At 39.6% G+C, this 27,880-nt stretch overlaps 1 protein-coding gene across 1 annotated transcript; it reads right to left on the bottom strand.

The window, feature by feature from the left end:
* Positions 1-446: 446 nt before the first annotated feature.
* Positions 447-26,223, bottom strand: LOC139448229 (uncharacterized). The gene is made up of 6 exons (XM_071229747.1): positions 25,705-26,223; positions 24,693-24,835; positions 19,013-19,269; positions 2,691-2,832; positions 2,217-2,377; positions 447-1,234 (listed from the first exon to the last, which is right to left on the bottom strand). Exons 1-6 carry the CDS (start codon positions 26,212-26,214, stop codon positions 990-992), a joined length of 1,458 nt encoding a protein of 485 aa, XP_071085848.1. The 5' UTR covers positions 26,215-26,223; the 3' UTR covers positions 447-989.
* Positions 26,224-27,880: the final 1,657 nt, after the last annotated feature.

Below are 27,880 nucleotides of genomic sequence, written 5' to 3'. Positions count from 1 at the left end.
TATGTCTTGATTGACTGGTGATCAATGTTTCTTGACGTATAACCGCCTTCAAATCTCCAGTAAACTATTTCAATCCTTACAGAATTAGTGAATAGCCAATCCTTACATGTCGACACTAAATCCTGCTAATTGAAGCTATGTAACTTCAGACCCGTGAAGATCCGGGTTAGAAAAGGTCTTCAACAACCAATGCTTGCCGTAAGAGGCGACTAACGGGGTAGGGTGGTCAGGCTCGCTGATTTGGTTGATGTTTGTCATCGTATACCAATTGAGTGGCTCGATGCTCATGATGTCAATCACTGGATTGTCTGGTCTGGAATATTGCGTTAAACAAGAAAGAAACAAACAAACAAACTATTCAACTTGACTTATAATTTATGTGAAATAAGATGGGAATCGTATCTGATAGGAAACATGATTCAGACCATGGAACGTATACAGGTCACTTGATAGCAGGCAGCTGTTCCTCGATCATTACTTAATAATCAAGAGATTTACCGGAATCCGAAAACACTTTTGAACGAGTCAGACCCTCACGTACCTATCGGTGCATTGAGTTACAAACAGCATGTGTCCAAAGACATATAGAGTATATAGAAGCACCTTTAATCCACATACATGTTAATTATAATTGGATGTGATTGAAAAGTAGTACATAATCCTTCATGGATTTAAACTATGTATTAATTTTGTATTGCCAGGCATAAGGGACCACACTCTTCAGTGATAATTACTGTAACAACCTGTCAACGAGTTCATGCAGGACGTGTGTTGTAGTGTAGAAGGAAAGGTTATGTTATCTGGTATGCTTAAATGGAGATGAAAGGTCAGTATCGTAGTGTAGTGACAACCTACAAAGAGAAAGGGGGCTCAGAAGAGCAGCATAGTGAATTTGACTGTTATCAACACAATTGAAAGAGTCATGACAGGGGACGGCGATATTGTCATAGGTCACGTTCTTGACTGCGGACTACGTCGTCAGCTGTGTATCACACTAATTGGAAGAGGTACACGCCTCCCCCAGGCCGTAGGCCGTTGATCTCGCAGTCGATCTCTTCCACGTAGACGGCGTTGTCCGTGTTCACCATGACGTCTGAGGCGATGAAGATGGCGCTGCTGTTGGAGTAGAAACTGCCGATGACGATATCTTCTACGTAGCCTGGCCCCTGGTAATTGGTGATGATTTTGTATTGTGACGATTTCACCATATTCCCGTCAGTGGAGACCTCAAAATCTGGAAAGAGATTCAAACACCATGAAGTGAACGATAAAAGGAACACTGGTGCCATCATGCTGGAGGCGATGACTCCACACAGGTTAGTGTTCCGAAATCCTGTGACACATGCTACATGTAAGTGTGCACGTCACTTAATCCTGAATGCAATCAAAGAAGGACCTTCTTCATATTCAGAGAACGTACTTGCGACAAGTGGAAAGAACACCATGTGGATTCCGAAAACCTCAAAACCTTTGTTTGAATTTTTGCAACCCAAGAAAGAACGATGCAGCCGCAGAAAGAAGCACCCCTCAATAAATTTGATTACATTCTACCCTGCACACCACTATTCCACGCAATATGGTTCATACTTTGTTCCATTTGTCACTATGGGGTGACTATAGACACATTTACAATTCTATCTTCAAATGCTCAGTTCCATTCCTCACATGGTGCGAAGCCCATTTCCCGTGATACTGGTGGACAGTTGCTAAAAGCTGCATAGAACTTACTCACTGACTCCCTCAGATGCTCAGGAAAGATGGACAAACATGAAAGTAAATGTCACTGGAAGTTTAATAGGATACCATCAGAGAAATGCGGGACTTCCTCACATATCGTATCGATGTCAAATCTGGGGGGACACAACATTTGGGCAAGACGCAGGCATCTCCAAAATGTGCCCCCTTCCTCCATGCTTATCTGTTTCGCCTTGAAAGATGAAGGCAATTTCTGTTCTGGTTGGGTAAATGAGAACACGAGAGTTTGGTCAAGAAGTTTAACTTACGCTGCAGGTATATCGTAAGAGGCGACTTAATGGATCAGCTGCTCAGGCTCAGTTAATTGGTTCAGTGCATGTCATCGTATCCCAAATGTGTGCATTGATGCTCATGATTGTCTGGTCCAGATTCGATTGTGGTACAGATCGCCACCAGAAAGCTGGAACATTGCTGATTTGGGCGTTAACCAAAAAGACAAATACAAAATAAAAACTACCTACCTTCAATTCTTCCTCCGCCAATTGCTTTTATACCCATATTACAAAGGCCATAGTTCGCAATGAATCTCACGTTGCCACCATTCTGGAGTATGGACACAAAGCTGGTGAAATTCGTCAGTTGTTTGACTGAGCGTTCTCCGGAGAAAAACGTGGCTGATCCACTGTGACATGAATGGATAAGATTGATTACTTGTCATAAGGAAAAGCAAACATAAGGATATAGACCTATTTTCCTATAAACATCCTTGTCCTTAAAACATTTAACACATCAAATGCAAAATGGAAATCAGTCTCTCCTTGTCTGTGACGTGGTATTCCCAAGTTTGAGTCCAGCTGTCATTTTTACCCCCTAAGAACTATTTAAAAGAACTACAATGAAATTATCTGAATGTTTTAGATACTTTAAGATTACCCCAAAATAAGAATATTTTAGCATGTAGTAGTGCGATTTGAAATTTGATGAACATGTCTCACCTTGACCCACTGGAGCCAATTGTACAAACTAGGTTCTGTTTGTTGAGAACTGTCTGGTAGTCTGGGGATAGCGCGGTCAGTCTCAGCTTCACATCACCAGTCTTGTACACCAGACCCTCCTTCAGAAGGATGAACAGGCCTCCTGGAGAACAACACGAGGCATAGATAACCAGCTCGGACAGTGTGGGTTAACGCTGCTTTGTTCAATAGCCAGGGAAAGTCAAGGCATAATAGATTAATATGGAATGCAAGGCCAAAGGAGAGCCGATTTTGGTGAAACACGTGGATATGATGGTGACAAACAGTGAATATAATCGAGGTTTCGAAACCACATTCGAAGCATAGATGCAGCACAGTATCACTCTGAGTGCATCATTCAGTGATAGTGGTAAATGCACTAACCATAAAGTCTTGCTCTGAAAGATCACTACTTATTATCTAAATGGTGCAGGGGGGTCAGATTCAAATTATGAAATATTCTGACCGCATGAAAATCGTTGTTCATGGTTTCGGTCACTGGTTTGCCTGGTGAAGCCTTGATTATTTACAGGCCGCCGTGATGAAGGAATATTGTTGCCTTAAACGACATACATTCACTCCTCAACTCGACTTTGGATGAGTGCAAGAAATCGCATTCCAACTTGATCGAACCTCATGATGTCAGCCATGTTTTGTTTCTATTATTTCGTCCGCCGTCATAGCTGGAGTATTGCTGACCACGTTTCACATAGTTACGTTGCAGGGATACACGTCGTAGACGTTCAACACTTAGGTAAAGCCTGTGGTCAGTGATATCACGGGGACACGGGTGGCCAGTCGTCTAAGGTGTCGCAATTCGCTGTGCTGAGTTGTACCCCTTGGGCACGCCACTAACACACCTTTGTGGGTTTGTATCCTGGTTCGCCCGATTATGTTTCTTGGTTTGACAGCACCATACCTTTGCTCGTGGGTTTCACCAGAGTGGTAAACGTCTGAGACCTGCATCATGTCGAGTAGTATAGGTAATGGGGGTTCTGGACCACTTCCACTGGAGCAGGATTTATATACCTATACTGCTACTACAGGGGGAATTTTTTATGTGTAAATGACTATGCGATTCAACGATAGTCATGAGATTAAGCTCCAGCTCACCAATACCTGGGTCCAATCATTGCTTTAGATGAGTCTAAATGGTAATAAAAATATTCTTCATTATTTTTATCGATAAAGCGATATTCAACATTTTTATTAAGTTCTTCGTTCATTTTACTAGGAGACCAGACTATATAACTACACTCTTTTTGTAAATTGATAAGAAACACTTGATTACCGTATTTGGTTGGTTTGACATCACTGATATAATAAAACCCTTGTGGTAATTCTCTCCATTTAATAGTTTTTTCCATTATTATATATTTATGTAAGCATTTGTCTAAATGTAATCACACGATAGTAAGCAATTTATTTTAAATCTCCAACCAGTTCTTTGGTTTTGGCACGGAATAATTGACGCGCTTGTTGCCTCCCTTGTTCTATGAACTTTTTTTTCTCGTTTTCGCTAATACCACTGGTCTTATGAGAATTTGATCGAATCTCCTGCTTCATTTCATTGTATTTGGTGAGTTCCGACAGCACTAAACGAAACTCATCCTCGGATATCTTACAATCGGACATTGCTGTCGAAATATGATCCTCGATGCTGTTCAACTTTGCTTCGGCGAGTATCCGAATACTATCGTGTTTTAATGCTTTCTTTTGCAACCTACGAGAAATCAATTTTATCGCTATTCCTGCCAGTCCCGAGACTCCAGCCACTATTTCCATGCCGAGCATGATAGGCGCGGCAATTATAGTTGATAGTAAACCTACACCGGCTACACCGAGTCCCATGCCAGCTACTACAAGAGCGGTGTCAACTCCGTCCAGAGCATTCACGGCTCTGCGATACTTTTTATACAATCCAAGTCTCCACTCCCTATCCTTTTCTATTCGATGTTTTATGTCGCTTATTTGATGTAATCGAAATCCATCAACAGTTTCCATCATTTCATCGAGCGCTGGATATAAACTCATAGTGTATATTACGAATATATGATAGTCTTTAATTGGTCTTGCTTAAATGTTTTGAGAGTATACATCAACCTTATCAAATGTATATTATACGGCAAGAATATCTTAGAAAGGGAAATACTACCACTTTTAATAATTTGAACCCCCTCGAGGGATGTAACGGGTGATGCACCGACATGAATAATACTGCAACGTTGACGCTCGTGTTTCTTGAGCCATTTAATCGATAGACCTGGTAATATTTCGAAGGCATCTACAGGTGCATCTCCGAACAAGACTTCAATAATAAGCGTAGAAATATTAGGTATTGCACTCAAGTTCTGTTTAATATCATCAAATTCTGTAACCAAATTTAAACTAACATTTTGGATTGCCGGACGACTATATAACATATGACCTGGTTTTTCTGGCAGGGGAGTGACTAACACACTTTTTCGTTTTGACGGGATATAGGCCGCGAGTACGATGCCACTATTTATTATCTTAGTTAAATTATGTCCCTTACCCATCATCGCATAAGGTGGGGTAATGACGATATTCAGTAGCCACTTGATGTTTGCCTCGACCATAGTCCATTTATTCTCACTGTTGTAAATAATATTGTACGGAGTGGTTTTAAGGAGTCTACTAACGTCGACATCGCTTAAATCTTCTAGATTACCCGCGAATGTGACTTCTTTCCGCTTGTATACATTATCGTGTAAGTGTAAAGCGTATAACTTACCATTGGTACCGGGTTTATCGAATCCTTCTGTGTCTCCGAGATCGGAAAGCGCAATTGTATTACATTGTCTTATCGTTCCAGGGCCTGATGCATCAACCATTATTTATAATATGGAGTGTTACACTTAAGTATCCTATATGTACAGGTTGGTGTTTTACATCTAATACAGAAATTTTAAGGTCTGAAATAATACCCCGCTTTAATTTTTTATATTGTAATGATGAGAAAGATTCCGTTCTACCGCTATTGTATTTTTCATTTTTCACTGGAACACTTCTGAGTAGAGTTGAAGGACTTTCTTGTTGAATATTATCCGTCGTGCTGATTTGATCAAGATGGATGCACAGCTCTTTATAGGGAGCTAAGTCGGGTAATGTATTTCCCTCATTTGATGAATCAACTATTATAGTATAATTGGTTGCAAATCCAATTGTAATTCTTAAGTTCCTGTAAGGAATTACACCCATTCCTCCAGGAGATAATTTCAGTCTCCCAGTCGCCTCATTTTGTGTTAGACTATCTCCATTAGGCTTAAAAAATTCATCATTGAGTGAGCATACGCTGTAATACCCATCAGGTATAGTAATAATTCTATCTCCTTCATGTGTTAATATTATCTCATTATTTCCTCTCGCAGCACTTATATTGGTCCACCGTGGGTAATACGTTACATCGCATAGAGCTACTTCGAGTTGTCCATCCGAGTTATCGATAGTACGAAGCAGTTGAATAGACTGACCATTTGTTATTCCCAGGAGTGTAACATACATATCAAATATACAATGATACTATATCATAACTTAAATATGGAATCAACCATTATTTATAATATGGAGTGTTACACTTAAGTATCTTACATGCACAGGTTGGTGTTTTACATCTAATACAGAAATTTTGAGGTCTGAAATAATACCCCGCTTTAATTTTTTATATTGTAATGATGAGAAAGATTCCGTTCTACCGCTATTGTATTTTACATCTTTGACCGGAACACTTCTGAGCAGAGTTGAAGGACTTTCTAGTTGAATATTATCCGTCGTGCTTATTTGATCAAGATGGATGAACAACTCTTTATAGGGAACTAAATCAGTTACGGTATTCCTTGAAATCACTGTTAAGCCGCGTGATAATGTTATTGCCCGATTAAATCCAAGTGTGTATGCTAAGTTCTCACCAATAACTATATCTTTGTTTCCATTGATGAATTTCACTGTATCAGTCGCCTCATTTTGTGTGAGACTTATTCCTATTGGAATAAGCTATTCATCATAAGAACTAAAAAATTCATCATTGAGTGAGCTTACGCTGTAATACCCATCAGGTATATTAATAGTTCTACCTTTGTCACCCATTAAAAATATCTCATTATTACCTCTCGCAGCACTTATATTGGTCCACCGTTGGTAATACGTTACATCGCATAGAGCTACTTCGAGTTGTCCATCCGAGTTATCGATAGTTTGAAGCAGTTCAATAGACTGGCCATTTGTTATTCCCGGGAGTGTAACATACATATTAAATATACAATGATACTATATCATAACTTAAATATGAAATCAACTTACATTACTAATCAATCGATTATAGTAACTGCCTCTGGTGCTGAATTTTTAGTTAAATTCCCCGATATCTTTGAAAAGTACAGAGTCACGGCAACTAGCGATAAAATGGTGCACGATTGGTTTCACAATCCAATGCAATTTTGGCAGAATCAGTTAAACTTTGCCATATGGTGTGCCACAACGGGATGTGGCGTATCTCTTTACGCTCCAGGATTTGAACTGAACAAGTCTGTTATGTCATTTCACGTGTACTATCAGATTAGACGTATACTTAAAGAAATTAGTGCTCCATTACCGCAGGATCGAGCGTGGAATTCCACAAATAATAATTATGATAGGTCCGCGTATGAGCGTATTTGTCAGGAATTTAATGTTTCTACGAGTAAAGATTGGCGTATTAAAGGAGCAAACCATGGTCTAGGTGTTCCTTACACAGAGGAAAATAAATCCGTCAAAGAAGAAAGCGATTATGTATATAAAGTACTTAATAAACCTCCAGTTAATTTTGGTAAGTTGTATAGTACCAGCAAACTTTACGCAAGAATATATGATCATTGGCATAAAACCGGTGATTGGTATAAAGGCTGGGAACTTTATAGTAACGATTGGAGAGGGGATATTATGAGTTTTAAGAGTGGTTTAATTTACATTGTTACAAAATTTATACAAATGAACGATACCTGTAACGCTTGGAATGAATTTCTTAATGATAAAACTGAAAATAATTTTACTAACCCAGGATTTGTAAGAGTTAATGAATTGATAAGAACTTATGTATGGGCAATTCTCGGAGCGCAATCTCAAACACGAACGTCCATTATCGGTTCTGGGACGGCGCTCGATGCGCAAAAACAGTTTGTCGCAAACGTGGAGGACGACATTAATTCGCCAGTTGACATACCATCGTCTATAAAGCGTTTTCAAGATGCATTACAGTACGCTCAATCCAAAGTGGACTTTGTTTATGCGCCGGGACTATACATGTCTCCGAGTAATATGGAACTTAAGATCGGTCAAGTGATAGGCTATAATAATAAAATTGTTATCGCTACCGATCAACAAAAACCAAGTATAAATTCAGATATGAACGTCGAATTAATAACGCAAACGATCACGGGTGAAAAGGGAATAGTCAAGCCGCAAACATCTTTTAATGCGCAACCATCTACTGATGCGCAAGTGTCACCGCATATTGCGGCTAAAAATCAACAACATATCGATGAAAAAACAGCGCTTGTAGTGGGTGGAGTCTCGGTTGGCTTACTCATGATTTGGTTAAATAGTCTTTAGCGAATACGTACAACAACCCTGCAATTGCTACGATCAACCCCCACAAGTTTTGACTAAGCCAAGTGGTGGTCTTAGCTAATAAATTCAATAGCCAGGAAACAACACTCCCTATTATACCGGGAAGTGCAGCCGCGGCTTTCTCGGCTAGCTTTCCCAGTGCTGAACCTAATGCTTTTAAATGCTTTTTTATCCACTCTCTTATACCGTTTTTATCGTTAGGCGGTGATCTGCCTCCACCACCTGTTAACGAGAGAGTCAAAGTCGATATGATAAATCCCAACGCGGTTAAAATACTAGCAATTGTTATTCCCTGTTCTCTGAACAATGTTTTAATTTTATCGGCCAGTGTAGTGTCATCGTTGAGGACTTGATTGATAGTTTCTCGAATACGACTGATTTGCGAACGAAGTGCCTTTCTATTACTGGAAGCAGCTTCGAGGCAGGCCAATCTTTCCTCTTCTAGGTTACGCAATCTTTCAGCAACGCGGCGTCTACTGAACTCATCGCCCGCCTGTTCGAGTTTTGTTTTCTCTTGAGCTATATGCTTGTCGATTTCGGATAGCTTGGCTGTATTATTGATGAGTTCTCCCCGCATAGTTTGCATTGCCTTGTCAAGACCTCGTAATTCCCTAATACTGAACTCTGAATATGGTGGTACCTGTAACGTGGAATTATCGTAATAGGTATCTAAGATTTCTCCGAGTCCGTTCGAGGCCACCATCGAGGCTGCTTCCAAATCATCTGTATTAACGAGTTCTTTCCTCATAGTCTGAAGAGCCTTAGTAGTCTTCGCGGGAAGTCGTCCGTATTCTACAAAACCTAATTTATCACGAACAAACTGGCGGCTATATCTGCCGGCTATAGTAGACAAGGCTAGGGGCTTACGAGTATTATAATGCATAAGATCAATATGCGGAGAGTCACGTACTCGCAATGTTCCTTTACTATCTAGCATAAACTTTGAATAGTCACGACCTATTGGGATAACATAATTTTTATCATCTTTTAATGCATCGTAATAATCATCAACGGCTGATTGTAAAAGTTCATCATTTACGGTTGGGATCATAAAGCTTGTTTCATCAGTACCCTCTTCGATGGTACTAGTATCAGTTATGTTATCTAGATCAAAGTCATTATGTTCAAAATTAGTCATTTTTATATTAAACATAGGGTACATGTTTTCAATATAACAATGTCTTCGCAATACGGACGCAAGTTAAACCCACAACGTAGATTTCGGGATCCATTAGGGGTCAAAGCAATTCGTCAGTCTGTAACTATAACTAATAACCCTAGTACCATCGATCAGAATCAAACGCTTCTGGTTCGCTTTCCTAATCTCGGCGCACACGATGTGTTAGTTCCGGGAACTGTCCGACTATCATTTATGATTGTTTTGAATTCTACCGACGTTAACAGGGAGCCGGTTCAGAACTTAGGTCGTGCTATCGTTAAGAAAATCGCTATTAAAATTAGCGGTAATGAGGTTTTGAGTATCGACGATAGCGATGTATACTATTGTTACATAGATCTCTGGAGAACGGATAAAGAGCGAGAAAACTTACAGTACCAAGGTATTTGTAATAAGAACACATTGAGACTGCGCGTAGATGCTTCTAGTGGTGATGGTACCATCGTAAAAGATCAGGCCGTTGCCGACGCATTAGGTAACAGATTCTATATTCCCCTAGACTTTGAATTACTAGATTCCCACATGCCATTTTATCAAGCATCCCTAGGCGATAGGTTAGAATACGAACTCACTTTTAACGACTACGGTAGAGTAATCAGATCCGCTAATGTAGATGCTAGCTATTCCATTGACAATATCTCGCTCGAGTACGATATGATAACGGATCCCGAATTAGCCAGACAAATTCGTAACCAGTATTCGGGAAGTTTAGCCACTTTGTACGATCGCGTGCTGCGACACCGAAAGATCACGAGGGACAAAAAAGATACGTTGTGGAATATCAATCTAAACGTCCCCACGAGGTCGTTGAAGGGTATTTTAATGTTGTTCGAGGACCCCTCCGATGCGTTTAAAAGAAATACCGAGAAGTTGTACAATCCCAAGATTACGAAAGTAGAATTGACTATTGAGGGCGTTCCTAATCAACTATATAGCCAAGGAATGCTATCGCATCACCAGTGGGATGAGATTAAAAAACTTCCTTCTATAAAACGCTCTCCGGAAGTTAACGCGGTCGTGAAAGATCTGTCTCTCGGGAGTGTATCGATGGGTGAATACCTCACCTCGAAGTATGCGCTATGGCTCGACATGCGAACAACGGACGATGACCAATTACACGGCAGTGGGAGGAGAATAGAAAATGCTAGCGAGGGTGTCACCATACAGATATCGAAGCTCCTCGAATCAGCTGGTAAATTAAACATATATTTGTACGTGATTATGGATGCGCAACTTAATATACAAAATGGGAGATTCGTGCAAGCAATCTATTGATAATCTTTTACCTAAAGATCCGCACTGCGCTATCATATGCGGGCAAACGGGCTGCGGAAAAACAGCTTTTATTCTAGATATTTTAGAAAGTCATTATCGGGACGTTTTCGATCATATTATTATTCTGTGCCCGACTATAAGCGTTAATAAAACATACCTATCGAGAGATTGGGTAATGAATGACGACGGAATACACAGAGTCGATCCGGGCGATCGTTTACAAGACTGTCTCCGAGTATGTCACGAAAAATACAAAGGAGAATCAACCCTTTTCGTAATAGATGACTGCAGCGCGAGTAAAGAATTAACAAAAAAGAAAGATATGCTTTCGTATTTAGCATTCTCCGGTCGGCATACTCAACATAGCGTTTGGGTACTTACTCAAAAATACAACTCTGTCCTGAAAGATCTCAGAGAGCAGACCAAATGGGTAGCGCTGTTTCATTGCAAAGACCGAGATTCATTCGAGGAATGTTTACGCGAAAATGACGTCATTTATACCAAGAATGAACGTGACAAAGTCAGAAAAGTGTTAGCTGCAACGAAGCACTGTAAACTCGTATTAAAAACCGATCAACCAGCTGCTTATGCAATTGCTTAGCAAAATGTAGCAAAATTATAGCAAATTATAGCAAAATTGTAGCAAAATGTAGCAAAAATGTAGCAAATTGAACATTAGCGGTTAATATTACATAAATTGTGGTTCGAAATCATCATTCTTTCGCAACAGTTCATTATTACCGGATGTATTGGATACGTCATATTATATTATGTTAGACTTAAATATCTCCTTAGGTATTACATTATGGAATGCGACGAACTCATCGAACAAATTCTCAAAGAATCTGATCCTGATGTAGATAAATCTTTAGATAAACATAGAGAAAGACTCGCGGCTTTGGTAGCCGGTGGAAAATGTTCCCAATATTTGGGAGAAAATTATACCATCGAAAAAATTGATAACATGACTGACGAAGAGATTAAAAAACTGTACGCGCGTTACGAGTCTAGACTGGGAGCTACCATGACTAAAACTATAGGGTCGTCTATATTACAACTATACACAGTCGTAGCTAGTACGTTTCTCCCCATCCCGGCAGAACATCGCATGTATTTATGCGAATCTCTAGAGAAAGACCCATTCATCGAACACGCTATAAGCTCAGTTAGCTGTGAGTTTTATCATAGATTCGGAATGTTCTTAGCTCTGCTCACCACAGCTTTAATAACGGCTAGGTATTGTCAATTTAAACATACGTGCCCACTTAATAATATAAATGGAGACACAACAGGTGACACCGCAACAGATTGCGCAACCACAACAGATTGCGGAACCACATGTGAGTGAGGATGCACCACAAGTGAATGAGGATGCACCACAAACACAAAAACAAGCTAGAGTTACTAAGAACCCCCAAAAAATAGCCGCAGGAAGGAAGGGAGGGCTGGCGCGCAAAGCAAAATTAATAAATAATTCAAATCCGATTAAAACATGGGCACTAGTAGGAGTTGCTGGTATAGCGGCTGTATGGTTCTTTTATAAGACCGAAGAAGAGAAAACGTCACCCCCGCCGCAACAACAAGTTCAATTAGAGGTTAGTCCACATATAATGCTATAAGAAGCATGACTACTCCAGTTACAGACGGTAAAATGTTGATAAACGCGACGTATCATTCAGCGGTTGTCACCGGCTTGGCCATTGGCTATGCCCGTATGGCTAAAATGCTTACTAAAGCCACACCTCCCAAGCTAGATTTTAATGGATTTGATATAGGTATGATGGTTCTGGATATAGGATTAGCAATGGCAACGAAGGATATGCTCATCAAACAAGGACTTATCCCGGAAGACATAATGAAGTAATTAAACATTTGAATATTTATATTCATATGGCATCAATTGCGATGATGGTCGGTGGAGCTGTTGTTAATGCTCTAGCTTTTTCGGGGAGTAATTATTTATTTTCCAGTATGAGGGAATCAAACGCTAAAGAAGTTGAAGAGGAGCGTAAATGACATAACAAAGCATTAGAACAATACCAAGCAGCCCAGTTACAATATACGCAGCAGAGAATGAAGAGATTAGACTTTATTCATGAAAAACTGATTAAGGAAGGACATTCAATTCAAACGTTTAAGGATGTCGAATCCGCCATGCACGAATACTACCTCGTTTATGGGAAAAAACTCGACCCAATACCGATACCAACAATGAGTCAGTTTTATACACCGTCAGAGGCTCAGAAAGACCGAGAGGTCGCATTTGTTATTATTGGGTTATCCGCTGTATTGATTTTCAGCTATACACTAGTTTAGATGTAATTTGCATTTAGACAAGTGATATGATAGATGTATATACCATGAATAACTGCAAGTTTACACTCATAGGGAAGACGACTCTATGTAACCGCCGCTGTGTTGATGTTTACTGCGGTATACACAATTATTACATCAAACGTGGACACATAAACTATACGTGTTCTGAATGCGGGATAGGGGTCAAAGGTCATTATTGTTTATGTAAGAAACACGGTGCTGATAGGGTCAGGAACCAGATTATTTATGCTAGGAAGAGAGATTACATCAATGAGAGGAATAGGTTGGGGAGGATACGTATTTAGATATATGAAAACAACCAATTAGACAAATGAATCATTTTGCATATACCATTCAACCACAATGGTTTTTGTCAGAGAGTTAAAAGCTATGGCAAAGCAACGTGGTCTACGTGGATATTCTCGAATGAGAAAAGCTGAATTGATTACCTTACTCGGTTTGGAACCACCCCAGACTGTTAGAGAACTCAGAGTTCGAGCGAGAAACAGTGGGCTGAGAGGTTATTCTCGAATGAGAAGAGCTGAATTGATCGCTTTACTAGATAATAATCAACAAGAACAAGACGAGGATGATGATAATCAACAACAACAAGAATTAATATTTGTACCCACATCCGCCGGCGTTGGTAAATATCTAAGAGGTTGGAAGATGGATATTAATTCCAACATGGATGTTAACGATATTAAGCCCATCATATCGAGTAAAATTAATGAGGAATTAGATGATTTACAAAATATAAAATACCAGCTGACGATTAAAATGACATTGAGTAAAAGTAACGCAGACGATAGCGTCGAATATACCGAACCATATTTCCGTAGCAATCAAGAAGTTATAACCGAATCCGATACTATAAACGCATCATTAGATACATCAATTCAGAGGATACAGGAAACTTTAGAACGCTGGACTAATAGAGGTTCGGGTTGGGGTGTGGATAGAATCGATAGTTTATATTTAGATATAGCGAATTATATGCCTTTCAAAGGTGGATCTTATATAGATTTACCCCCGTATTATAAGAAGAAAAAAGCTATAATTAACGTAAAAAATAAATCCGATGACTGTTTAAGAATGATGATAAGATCTGCATTGTTCCCCGTAGACAAGCATCCGGATAGACCTTCTAGCTATCCCCAAAACGATGGACTCAACTTCGCTGGTATAGACGAACCTACACCAATATCGCAAATTGATAAGGTGGAAAAGCAAAATAATTTAGCTATAAATGTTTTCGGACATTCTAAAGGAATTGTTGTACACAGGATAAGCTCCGCTCCGGAACATATTCCCAGAATCAATTCATTTCTGATCGAAAAAGATGGAAAATATCATTATACGTGGATAAAGAGTTTAAACAGGGTGCTATACGATCAAACAAAACATAAGGAAAAGAAATATTTCTGCGAAAGATGCCTGCATGGGTACAGCAGACAAGATCTATTAGAATCGCATAAAGAAGACTGTAGAGGTGTTGGACAGACCGCTATCAGGATTGATATGCCTAAAGAGGGAAAAAATATATTAAAATTTGAACATTATTGTAATCAAATGCCAGTACCGTACGTAATTTATGCCGACTTCGAAGCGCTTATCAAGCCCATAGAAAATACCAACCATAATAATCAAGAGAGTAGTTTTACGTACAAAACTCAAGAACATATTCCTTGTGGGTTTGGATATATAGTAAGGTATGATGGGAAAACAAACACTCCCGTGATTTACAGAGGTCCCGATGCAGCGGGAAAGTTCCTAGAATATCTACAAAATGAAGAGAGAATAATCAGGGAAGAATTATCGTGTAAGAAACCCATGCGTATGTCGATAGATGATTGGAGGGCCCACAAGAAGTCAACGAGTTGTCACGTTTGTAATAAACCTCTGGATGGGGATTCCGTAAGAGATCATTGTCACGTCACGGGTAATTATCGGGGAGCCGCTCATAACGAGTGTAACTTGAAACTAAAAATGAATGCTCAAACAATACCCATCCCCGTTGTGTTTCATAACCTTAGAGGATACGATTCACATCTCATTATGCAAGCTATCTCAAAGACCGACGGCGGTTTAACGTGCATTCCTAACAATATGGAAAAATACATATCGTTCTCGTTGACTAAACCTATACATTATAGGGACAAGGATGGGAAATCTAGAATAAAGCAAAGTAATGGGCTTAGATTCATAGACTCCGTACAGTTTCTGTTATCTTCCCTGGACAATTTAGCTAAAGCGAACAATCCCGATGACTTCGCTATAACAAATAAATATACCGATCAGATAACTCGTCATTTGCTGCTGAGAAAAGGTGTATATCCTTACGAATATATGGATGATTGGTCTAGATTCGAAGAAACTGAATTACCACCCCTCGAATCATTCTATAGTAACTTAACGGAATCTAGAATAACAGATGCCGATTATGAACACGCTCTGACGGTCTGGGATAAATTAGGTTGTAAGAATTTAGGCGATTATCACGATCTTTACTTAAAAACCGATGTACTGTTACTCGCCGATATATTCGAGATATTTAGAAAGACGTGTTTAAAACAATACGGCTTGGACCCTGCATGGTACTATTCCAGTCCCGGACTATCGTGGGATGCATTGTTGAAGAAGACCGGCGTAGAACTAAAACTACTCACAGATTACGATATGCACTTGTTTATTGAGAAAGGATTAAGAGGGGGTATATCGATGGCAGCGAAAAGGTATTCTAAGGCTAATAATAAATTAGTGGAAGGATACGATCCGAGTAAACCCGACACGCACATATTATATCTCGACGCTAACAATTTGTACGGATGGGCTATGAGTCAACCTTTACCCACGGGTGGTTTTGAATGGGTCAATGATATCAATGTGAATGATACGAATAAAGGGTACATACTAGAAGTTGACTTGGAATATCCGAGTTCCTTACATAAAGACCATAACAGTTATCCGCTAGCTCCCGAAAGATTAATGGTTAATAAAGACTGGATGTCGGAATATCAACGCTCCTTGATGGGTAATAGTAGGTTAGCTAACGTAGAAAAACTCGTACCAAATTTGATGGATAAGACAAAATATATAGTTCACTACAGAAATCTCCAGTTGTATCTATCGTTAGGTATGAAACTTAAGAAAATACACAGAGTTCTAAAGTTTGATCAAAGCCCTTGGATGGAGCCCTATATAAGGCTGAACACAGATTTAAGAAAGATAGCTACCAGCGATTTCGAAAAGAATCTGTATAAGCTCATGAATAACTCGGTATTCGGTAAAACTATGGAGAATCTAAGGAAGCGTGTTGATGTTAAATTAGTCAGATCTAATGAGGAAGAAAGACTCAGGAAACTTATAGCCAGTCCGGCTTTTAACAGAAGCAAGATATTCGATAACGACTTAGGCGCGTTGCATATGCAGAAGAGTAATATAAAATTCAACAGACCGGTGTACGTCGGTATGAGTATTCTCGACTTGTCAAAACACTTAATGTATGACTTTTATTACAACGAACTTAAGAAGCAATACGGCGATAGATGCGAGGTGTTATATACCGACACCGATTCTTTGTTGATGGAAATACAAACCGAGGATGTGTATAAAGATATGGCAGAAAAAATAGATATGTATGACACGAGCGATTACCCTAAAGATAATCCACTGCACAGCGTAGTAAATAAAAAGGTGTTAGGTAAGATGAAGGATGAATGTGCTGGGACCCCTATAGCGGAGTATGTTGGATTAAGACCTAAGATGTATTCTATAAAAAAGTCCGATAATGGAGAGATAAGAAAAGCCAAGGGCGTTAAGAAGTATGTTGTAAAAAAGCATATCAAACACGAACAGTATAAAGAATCATTATTCAAGGGTAGAACGTTCAAACACGAGATGAACTCTTTAAGAAGTTATGATCATAGGATATATGGATTAAGAATGAACAAGACATCATTATCCCCCTTAGATACAAAGAGATGGATTGATAATGATGGTGTAACTACCTATGCTTATGGTTATGGTGGTAATACCGTACCGTCGGGAACTATGAACAATTCTTCTCGTACAAATGCCCTACCCGGTCCATCTTGAAGATAATAAAGAATAGGCTCTCCTTCTTTCGTAACCAATCGACTAATGTTATACGTCTTGAGGGACCATATGGGATCGGTTGCGCGACGTAGGCCTCCTTCGAGTTCACCGGGCTGGTATAAATATCTTACCCTTACTCTATCCGGAAGTTTTTGTTCTTTGCCTCTCCTCGGTGCTGAAGATTCGGAAGTCACGGATTTCATTTTAATAGCATCGGATGGTTTCTTCCCTATTAATCTCGTTACTTCATTATTCAGCGCTGATACAACGGCTGATAATCGTGTCACCCATTCGGTTGATCTCAATCGCTCGGATTTCATTTCGATCCCATACTGATAGCCAAACAAACGTTCCGCTAGAGTCCGGTTAGCTTGACTGCGGTGGGCCTCTCTTTCACCACGGACGATTTTGACGTTGTGCTTTGTTAACAGTTTAGTTACCGATCCCATAAACTCGCGACCGGGATCTACTTGAAATAGCTTAGGCCATTTTAGCGGTCCGCGTTTATATATGCGACTCAGTGCATTAGCTACTTCTGTTGAATCTTTCGAGGTTAATGGCTCAGCCTCTTTGTATCGACTAGCCACATCCACTACTGTTAAAGCGTATTTATACGTTTTGCGTTTTACCTTATCGTGAGGAAGAAACAAGAGGTCAGCCTGATGAACTTCATTCGTCGTAAAAATATCAAACTTCTTCCTCGGTATATAACGCGGTGCCGGTAAATATATTTGCCACAACGCTTGTTTCTTTAACCAATCCTTGGCCACATCTTTAGATACCTTAGCCGCGGTGGCTAATTTTTTTATTGCTCCTACACCTTTCCAATATCCTCGTGGGCTATAGTAAATTTTATTCATTATTAATTAATATTGATGTTTCGTTTAATACAACTCATGACTATCGTTGAATCGCATAGTCATTTTCACATAAAAAATTCCCCCTGTAGTAGCAGTATAGGTATATAAATCCTGCTCCAGTGGAAGTGGTCCAGAACCCCCATTACCTATACTACTTGTCGTGTTTTCCGCCCATATTACGCTGATACACCGTGATATAACTGGTAAAAAGCGGCGTTAAACCAAACTCACTCACTCACTCGCTGTCAGAATATCAATGGGTGAATCTTGGAGTCCAGTCCACGACAGCCTCGTTTTTGGTGGTGAATGGACTCGGGGAATTGAACATTATAACATGTTGACATGCTACAATGTTTGGTTTCTTTGTTGTTGAACACCGCACTCAGCAATATTCCACCTTTATGACGGCGGACTGTGAATAATCGAGTCTGGACCAGACAATACAGTGATTTACACGATGAGCATCGATCAACGCAACTGAGATAGGATGACATGCATCAATCAAGTCTAAGAGCCTGTCCACCCGATCCCGTTAGACACCTATTAAGACATTCATAGTCACCTCTTTAGACAAGCCTTTGTTGCTAAAGACCTATTCTAACTCGGATCTTCAAGGATCTATCATACACTGAATAATCCAGGATGCAGTAATAGGTAGACTGAGGCAGATAATCGACATTTCACATCCGAAATGACAGTTATAAATTGCAATCTTATATTTCCTTGAACATTCCATGTTTCTGCTATATAGTAGTTTCGTAGGAGAACGTGACATTGCCCAAATGTCCTTACATGTACGTCATATATTGTGAGTGAGTGAGTTTCATCTTTAACAACCTTAGCAACATTCAAGTGTTTTACACATTGTACGCGACTTTGGACTCGAACCCGGGCCTTCGGCGTGGTGACACAAAGCTCTAACAACTGACACCCAGTACAGACAAACTACAAACCACTGGCGTTTCTCGTTGGGAGGAATGCTGAAAAGCCAAAGTATGGGACGGGCCCGAATGCTGGATCGTTGAAGTATTCGAATGTGTCAATGTAGCCTCCCATCTGAGGTAGGGCTCCCGCCCCCTTTCCCCCGGACACGGTGCAGTCCGACGTCTTTAAGTAGTACCGGACAGGCTGACCCTGGACCAGGGCGTTGAGGATGTCCTGGAAGCCTTTCAACTGGGTGGAGGCGACTTCAGAAGGGGAAGCGGGGATCCTGCAAGACAATCATTATACTGTACTTCCCCCATGTTTACTTAGCCTTAATGTGACAAAAATATATTACTTTGGGTCGGTTTGGATTTTCCTATTTGTTTATGTTGTATTTGAATTAAGGAGTTCCTGGAACCCAGTAGACTTGTTGGAGTCGACTTGACTTAAGGACACGGAGATCGTTTTTGTCTGCTTGAGATAAGGACACGGAGATCTTTTTTGTCTGCTTGAGATAAGGACACGGAGATCAGTTTTGCCTGTTTGAGATAAGGCCACGGAGATCTTTTTTGTCTGCTTGAGATAAGGACACGGAGATCTTCTTAGGCCACTTGAGATAAGGACACTGAGATTTTTTTGCCGATTTTGTTATCTCTTGTCTGTTTTTTTTTGTTTTTGTTTTTTCACAATTATCATTCTATTTGTTGTGAGAATGTTTGTTTGAAGATATTAATTGTTAATGAATAAATATTTTTAATTTCTAACAAGCCGAAGAACATTAACATTGAAGTAATAGAAGCGTTCTATCACCATCCTTCACATGTGCTCGCCTCACTTGTTTGACCCGGGCTCATAGAAGACTACTTACATAGCTCGGTCAGCTGGAGTATATATCTATATATATATATATGTGTTATACAAGTAGGGCGGGTGTTTGACCTGACTTGTGGTGTCTGCAACCTCCACGTGATCATATTGCTGCCAGAGGAAGGTAGGATGACACTCAGCAGGTGGTAACGTGTTCGTTGATATTGCCTGCATTAACTACCGCATAGAACACGCACTGAAGTCAGGGACAAGAACATGCGTGGGGGGATCTGTGTCTAGACTTTCACCTGGCTCAGAGTCCTCGCCATTGTTTTCTTGTATTATATAGCTGGGTTCAAAGTTAACATCTTTATGTGACTGATAACGTGCTAAATAATGACATTACCATCTTATTTTAGTATAATTAGTATGGTTAACATCAATATTCATATTATTATTATGATTTGGCTCACCTGGCTCTCTTGTATATTTTCATTATATTATGATGATGTTGATGATGATGATTATTATTATTATTATTATTATTATTATTACGCAGCCCAGACAGTGAATGGGACTTCTCTCTATGATGATGATGATGATGATGTCACACCTCACGCGAACTATTGCCATTATCATTATTCAGAACACATACCCTACATGGTTAGTAATACTAATGACGAATGAAATACATCACCGTGATTGTACACATGCCATGATCAGTGGCAGTACATGCATACATTAGTACTATGTTCAGTCAGTTTCGAAATATCTCCCTGACCTGGTCACCTTGTCCTAACTAACGTCCCAGCTCAAGTATCCTATCCCGCCCCACCCGCCTGGTGATATACATACTGATTCAGCAATCCAGACACTACAAGATAAGGGCATATGAAAATGAGAGTGAAGGGTGTTTAACAGTCAGCGGTATCTATCCAGGCTATTTACAGCGACCTGTAAGCAGTCGAGTGTAGGCTAGACGAGGCTGTTTGAGGTCCTGAGGGACAATTGAAGCGATCGTCGATGGCAGTTGGTTGGCTTGTTGTCTAACGCCACACTCAGCAATATTCCAGCTATATGACGGGGGTCTGTAAATAATCGAGTCTGGACTATACAATCCAGTGATTAATATCATGAGCATCGATCCACGCAATTGGGATCGATGACATGCATCAACCAAGTCAGCGAGCCTGTCTACCCGATCCCGTTAGTCGCCTTTTACGGCAAGCATGGGTTGCTGAAGATCTATTCTACTACGGATCTTCACGGGTTTCGTCGATGGTACTGCAGCTCACATATATGTAGTATATAAACATCTACACATTAATAATACAGTAAAGTACGGTTATAACGAACTAAAAGGGACAATTAATTTTAGCTCGTTTTAACCGTAGTTCGTTTTAGTCACATATACAGCCTCTTTACAGGAAATGGACGGGACACAAAAACAGTTCGTTATATCCGTCAGTTCGGTATAAGCGTGTTCGGTTTAAACGTAGTTTACTGTATGTATATATTTATTACATGTACCTCTTACCTCTAAGCGCTACATTATTACACCGGTTAATGGATAAGTGTGTATTCGACTTTCAGTATCAGCTCCCTGGGGAGTATACAATCTAAGCTGCTTTATAGTGCTAGAAGCTTAACATTCACAGCAACATCTGATCCTACCGGGTACCCATTAACTGTTGGGTGAACACAGGCATACTTCGTACCAAGCCACCTGCTTTAAGAGACACCGCATGTGATACATGCACCAGGACTCAGCATCACCTAACTTCGTTGCAAACCCGTGAAGATCCGGGTTGGAATAGGTCTTCAGCAGCCCCTGATTATCGTTAGAAGCGACTATGCTTGTCGTAAGAGGCGACTAACGAGATCGGGTGGTCAGGCTCGCTGACTTGATAGATGTATGTTATCGCATCCTAATTCCGTAGATCGATGCTCATAATGTCAATCACTGAATTTTCTGGTCCAAATTCGATTATATACAGAACGCAGTCATATAGCTGGAGCATTGCTGATTGTAGCGTTAAACAAGAAAGAAAGAAACAAACAAATCATTTAACTTGCGTCAAGTGAGGCGAACACATGTGAAGGATGGTGAGAGAATGAGATGTCTGATTCAAAGGCAACTTTTGCGTTAAACAAAATTCACTCCCAATCCGTTTGAAATGAAATAACGATAATGAATAGTGGTATATTGCGACATATAATGTTTTTTCCTGGGTTATACCAATGTATAAATTATGTTTTCAGACATGTGTGTATTTCCTCCACCGTGGCGTAAAACAACACCATTTTGTAGAAAATACATCGGTATGTTTTCTGCATATTAAAAATATTCATTGAGTTAATTCTGGTTTAACGCCGCTTTGAAAATTTTCTCACGACTGCATTTCAGTTTAATGTGAGAGAAATAGCAGATATCATTGTACAGACAGACCAAGAGTCCAGTCGGGGAGAATCTGGGATTTGGATTCAGGATCAGATATTCCTTTGAAAATTCAGATTGAATATTACTTGTAAAACAGTTGAACTGTGCAGACAACACACATTTAATTGCTCATATACACATGTGGTTAATGTTAAAAAAAGTAGTGGATTATGAAATATGTATGTTAATACCAAGCATTAGAACAAAGATGTGGACGACAAACATTCTATGAAAAAATGTTTACTTATAACTAAACACCAAAATTCATCCTAATATAGTTTGCACGTGTCTCACTCAGTAACTCAGTGTTATTCCTGATTTTGACACATCCAAGGAAGGTCGATTAATCTCTGCGGACCATTATTTCTGGCAGTCTTATTGATTCTGCTTATCATAAAGTTATGTTTTTTTCATTCATTGTTTGTGTATGAACAAGCGACGCGGCCTCTGCAACGTGCGGAGCGTCTCTAGGCTATTGGCATGCTGGAAACTGGCAGAGGTCAACGTGCAGTGACCAATACATTCAATGTTTCACAGTCTGTGTTAAGAAGACTATAGAACAGGTACCAGCAAACCAAATATGTTGGCACCTCGTTCATGGCGTCTCAGATCAACGACAGGAGTACATGATCAATGTTTCGAAGCCAGACTAAACGAAGTTCAAATGGCGAATAAAATTGCTGCAAACGTTCAGCAGGCTACTGGAGTTCGAGTTACTGGTCAGAAGATTTTAAATCATCCGTATGTAGCTCATCTCCTTGCTCGATGGCCACGTGTTGTTGACTTGGCCATGCGTTGCAAGAGGAGTGGGACAGTCTCTTTTCGCCATGGTTCAACTCATATGCAGTATGTCTCGTCGAGTTAATAAATGTTTGACACATCGTTGCGGTATTACCACTACTGATCCAAAAACTTCCCGAAATTTACCATCTTACTTACCCATGTCGTTCTCCAAGATCATTGGAGTTCATAACATCTACTGTCATACTTTGTAATGTGTTCCCAATTCGTGTATTATTATCATACAACTATTACTTGAAACTAATATATCTTACAAGTTTGAAATTTAAGTTACTTCCGAGTATCCCCGACTTATATTAAGAGTACAGTCAAACACAACAATGTCGAATTTGAAGGGACATACGTAAATGCTTCGACTTATCCGGTGTTCGACAAAAACGAAAATGATAAATAAAAAACTAGGCTTTTACTTCGAGACAACCGTAAGCTCGACATATCGGTGTTTGACTGCACATAATACAGGGTCTTTTAGAGCGTGATTACTTCACATTTTCATCCTGTCTCTGTTTTATGTAGGTGACATGTGAAATGGACTTGGAGAGGGGGCGATCCCCTGTCGACATCGCATACCCTAGCTGCTGGGAAACTAATGCCCTGTATGACAATACATGATCGTTGTCAGTAATCCGGCATTAACATCACCTTACACAGCGAGTCAGCATATGTGTAGGATGTCAAAGTCCAACTGATAAAAGTGGTGTGTGTCTTAGCTTATAACAGACCTCCGTACTGACCGCACTCGGTGACTTTAGGGCGTATGTGTACCCTACTACCCAATCTGCGGGTCACTGCAAATGCTTGGCGTAATCCCCGAGAATGGGCCACGCTCTGCACAATCCCCGTCATTCCGTAGAGGGGAATGCCCGAGTAACTCTCCATTCCTTAAAAATAATAAAGCAAAGGCCTCGTAGGGGCCGAGGCACATTATTTTTAAGGAATGAAGAGTTACGAGGTTATTCCCCTACTTAAAACTCATCCCTACTTTTACACTTTGACAAAATATTCTGTTGTTAAAAATATTTGAAAAATTCAAATGCTGCTTCACGATAATGTACAGTTGACAAGCAACTCTCCATTCCTTAAAAATAATGGAGCGTTCAAACAACAGAATGACGTCACAGATGTGTTTTAACTTGGTTTGGGCGATTAACTGATCTGCATTATCCCTTGGTGTGAGCACGTAAAGCATATAGGATCTGGATCCAGTTAAAATATCAATTTTCACTTTTATGTTACCATTATGAGGTATTTTATTGAGATACAGACATTATATGAATCTAAACTTGTTTGTTGCCTTTATTATTATTATTATTATTATTATTATTATTATTATTATTATTATTATTAGCCATTCCAGAATGTTCTTTTGTTTAGGTTTCAAATTTTTTATCGAGAATTTGTCAAAATATGTGTCGAAGCGTTGTCGCCAATTTGAAATTAGTGCCGAAAAGCACGAGAAAGCTGCCTTCTGATTGGCTAATGTGGACTTCTTGTCAGTCATTTCATTGGTCGGTCAAAGTTCGCGCAAGGTCGGTCTGACGTGACCCATAATGGGATGTCCTCAGATCTTTGTTTAGCGGCAGCGAGAACTAAGATTTGATTTCAATGAGATAGTAGTAGTAGTGGTAGTAGTAGTAGTCGGTTCGCTAACATGTACGTACATGGGACGCTGGTGGGAGATTTGCTTTGTCATGTTGTAGGGTGAGGGGTACACCTTGAGCACGGATCCATTCTTAATGAAGATCCACGTTTCATCAGCTGTTAAATACGTCGATGACAGTGTACTTTTATCGATGATGAGAACCTGAAACAATGAGGTTGGTGATGACAAAGCGTTGATGTAGTGAATACAACATAGTTGATGATGAAAATGTTATGAAACTAACGATGGTGACGTTATGAATCTATGATGATGACATTATGAAACCAATGGTGATGACGTTATGAAACCTATTATGCAGTTATGAAACTATGATGATCACGTTATAAAACTAATGATGATGGCGTTATGAATCAGTGATGTATGACACTAATGATGATGACGGTATAAAACTAATGATGATGACGTTATGTAACTAATGAAGACCACGTTATGAAACTAACGACGACGGCGTTATGAAACTGATGATGATGACGTTATGAAACTATTGATGACGTCCTTATGAACCTGACGATGATGACGTGATGAAACTAATGATGACCACGTTATGAAACTAATGATGATTACATTATGAAACTAATGATGCCGTTCAGAAACTAATGAAGACCGCGTTATGGAACTGCTGAGGATGACGTTATGAATCAAATGATGATGACGTTATGGAACTAATGATAATGACATTGAAATAAATAATGACAACGTTATGAAATTAATAATGATGGCGTTTGAGATCTACAACGCCATCAATAATGACGTTATGATGCCAATAAAGATGACGTTTTGTCACAGATGATGACGACATTATGAACCAATGGTGATGACATCAGCGACGATGATGTTATGTTTACTATAGCGTATCTGGATTTCTAGACTCACAGTGGGTCCCGAATGTAATTAAGCTCCTTGTCATATAATGAAGTAAATTCAACTTGTACTAACATTCGTTTCCCTTATATCATGAGTCCAAAACATTCAGGAAAAACTTTGTTCTAAGCTGTCCAGGGGATGCTTACCTCAGCTCCACCTATGGGAACAATGCATGTGTTGAACATGTTACTTCTGAACAAGTCGTCGGACACACGTGTCCAGTAAACATCGCACCCTGATGCATACACAATGTCTTTCATAGTCAGCTGCTTGAAGAGTGGAGAGTTAGTTTGGGCATGGGCGAATTTAGCTTGATCAACCAGAGAAAAGAGTTTCAAGTTAATTCTATTCTCGGCATCGAGTCCAAAGCTGTAAATTCGTTGTCTGATGAGATCACTTTGGTTTCCATTGAGATATTGTTCCAGATAGAAACTTGTCCGACCATGTAGGACTGGCACATCCTCAGCTGCTACAGATGTTATGAGATGGAGGTGTCTATCTTGAGGAGGCAAACCACGCTTGATGTCATTGTTATATTGATTGATGTTGTCAAACACCCCGGCAAATATGGAGGTTAGGTACTTGAAGTCGTCCTGTACATCGGCTCGGACATATGCAACAGCCAGGAACGCTATTAAAATACCTGTGCAGTTCATATTGCTCCCCACTGACGATCCCTTGTCTGCAGGCCGCGCGTGTGCTTCGTCTATATATAATAATGAATTTCTTTCCATACATAAGTTGTGCCCCTTGGATTTAAGAGCGTAGAGACCATGGTATGTGCAAGATTATATTAATCCTTGAGGCAATTGTGTGGATATATTTATAGGGGCTTAAGAAATGTCAAAGTCCAACACGTGTCTTCTTAGAAGAGTCATTAACGACGTGGAAAGTAATACATGTCTGAATGGATGCCTGTATTTTATATTTTATAAAAAGGAAAAAAATGTAAAAACATCTTTCGAAAACTCAAAATTAAAACTCGCCCATGGGCGAGAATATTTTCCTTTGCTCAAAACTCATGTTTTTCTTTGGCAAATACATAAAGGTTTGTCTATAAGCATCATGGCATATAATTCAACTCATTTTGACTTAATTGAACTTATTTGTTGTGAAAAGGTACGTAGTGTTTATATATTGATGATATACATGTATATTTATAATATTAAGACACTGTACCTCAATGGTCAAGTGTTTAAATCGCATTGCATCCATTACACAGATCTGCACTACATTTTATTCAGTATATACGCATACAGAAAACAAATCTAAAGCTGTACATTGATTATTAGTAGATTCGTTACCTTAGCCGTTTCGCTTCTTCGCCTATATTGTAGAGTCTGATAACATTAACATCAATAGTCCGTTTCTGATTTTTAATGCTGGAATTTCATAAAATTATTCAAAAATTAATGTAATTTGCCTCAAATAAGAGCAACCTTTATTAATGTAGGATTGTTGCAGGATTGCCAGTGTTATTCGCGTAGATGTAGGTGCACTTATTTTCACGTACGTAGATTACTAATTTTGAAAATGAACCGTATATCCACAATGCAGAGACATCGAAATAAGAGCAACAGTTTAGATGGCCATCATACCAGCGTTCAAATGTGTTTTTTAACTGTCAATATAAGATAGCTACGCGACAAATCGTTAAGATCAATAAAGAACGAAGCGCGGTTTATTTCACGATAAAACATTGTTCCATCTTGACGTCGTTTCTGGAGATTCGAACAAGCGCTCGCAAATTGGACGGCGTTATTTTTGAGAGGGGAGTAGTGAGTTGTTCCCCATGGATCTATTTGGGCAGCGTAGATAATCGCAATGGCCGAACGATCGCTTCCAAAAGTGGGATATATATGTCAATCGTGGGGAAAGGGTACAGATAACAGACTTGAAAATTCTGAGAATATGGAAAGACCAAATTTTTACCCCCCTGTTCATAAAAGGGACATGTCCGACATTGCCGCGGTTGGATTCTATTCAGAGAGTCACCATTATTCAAATACAGGTAAATATGCTTTAAAGCGTGTACTTTTTACTAACATCTTCAAAGAGGCTGTACGTGATGTTGATATCTCATGTAAGAAATCAACGACTCGTAGTCGTTGTTTATCGTACATAAAACACTGAAAGGAGAATAAATCATTATTTATTCTCCCCGTAGTGTTTTATTGTACAATAAACAACTCATATCCCTCGTTTATTTCTTAAATAACCGACGCTGCACCGGAAAATCAAGGGTTCATAATATAAGTAAAATAAGTCCCTGGCCATCAGATGACACACAATCAATCCATTCACCGAGACTGATCACCAGAT

The sequence above is a fragment of the Haliotis cracherodii genome, unplaced genomic scaffold (genome assembly GCF_022045235.1).
Source record: "Haliotis cracherodii isolate W230 unplaced genomic scaffold, xgHalCrac1.p SCAF_7, whole genome shotgun sequence".
Lineage (NCBI taxonomy): Eukaryota > Metazoa > Mollusca > Gastropoda > Lepetellida > Haliotidae > Haliotis > Haliotis cracherodii.
This window is presented reverse-complemented; position numbering and strand designations above follow the sequence as displayed.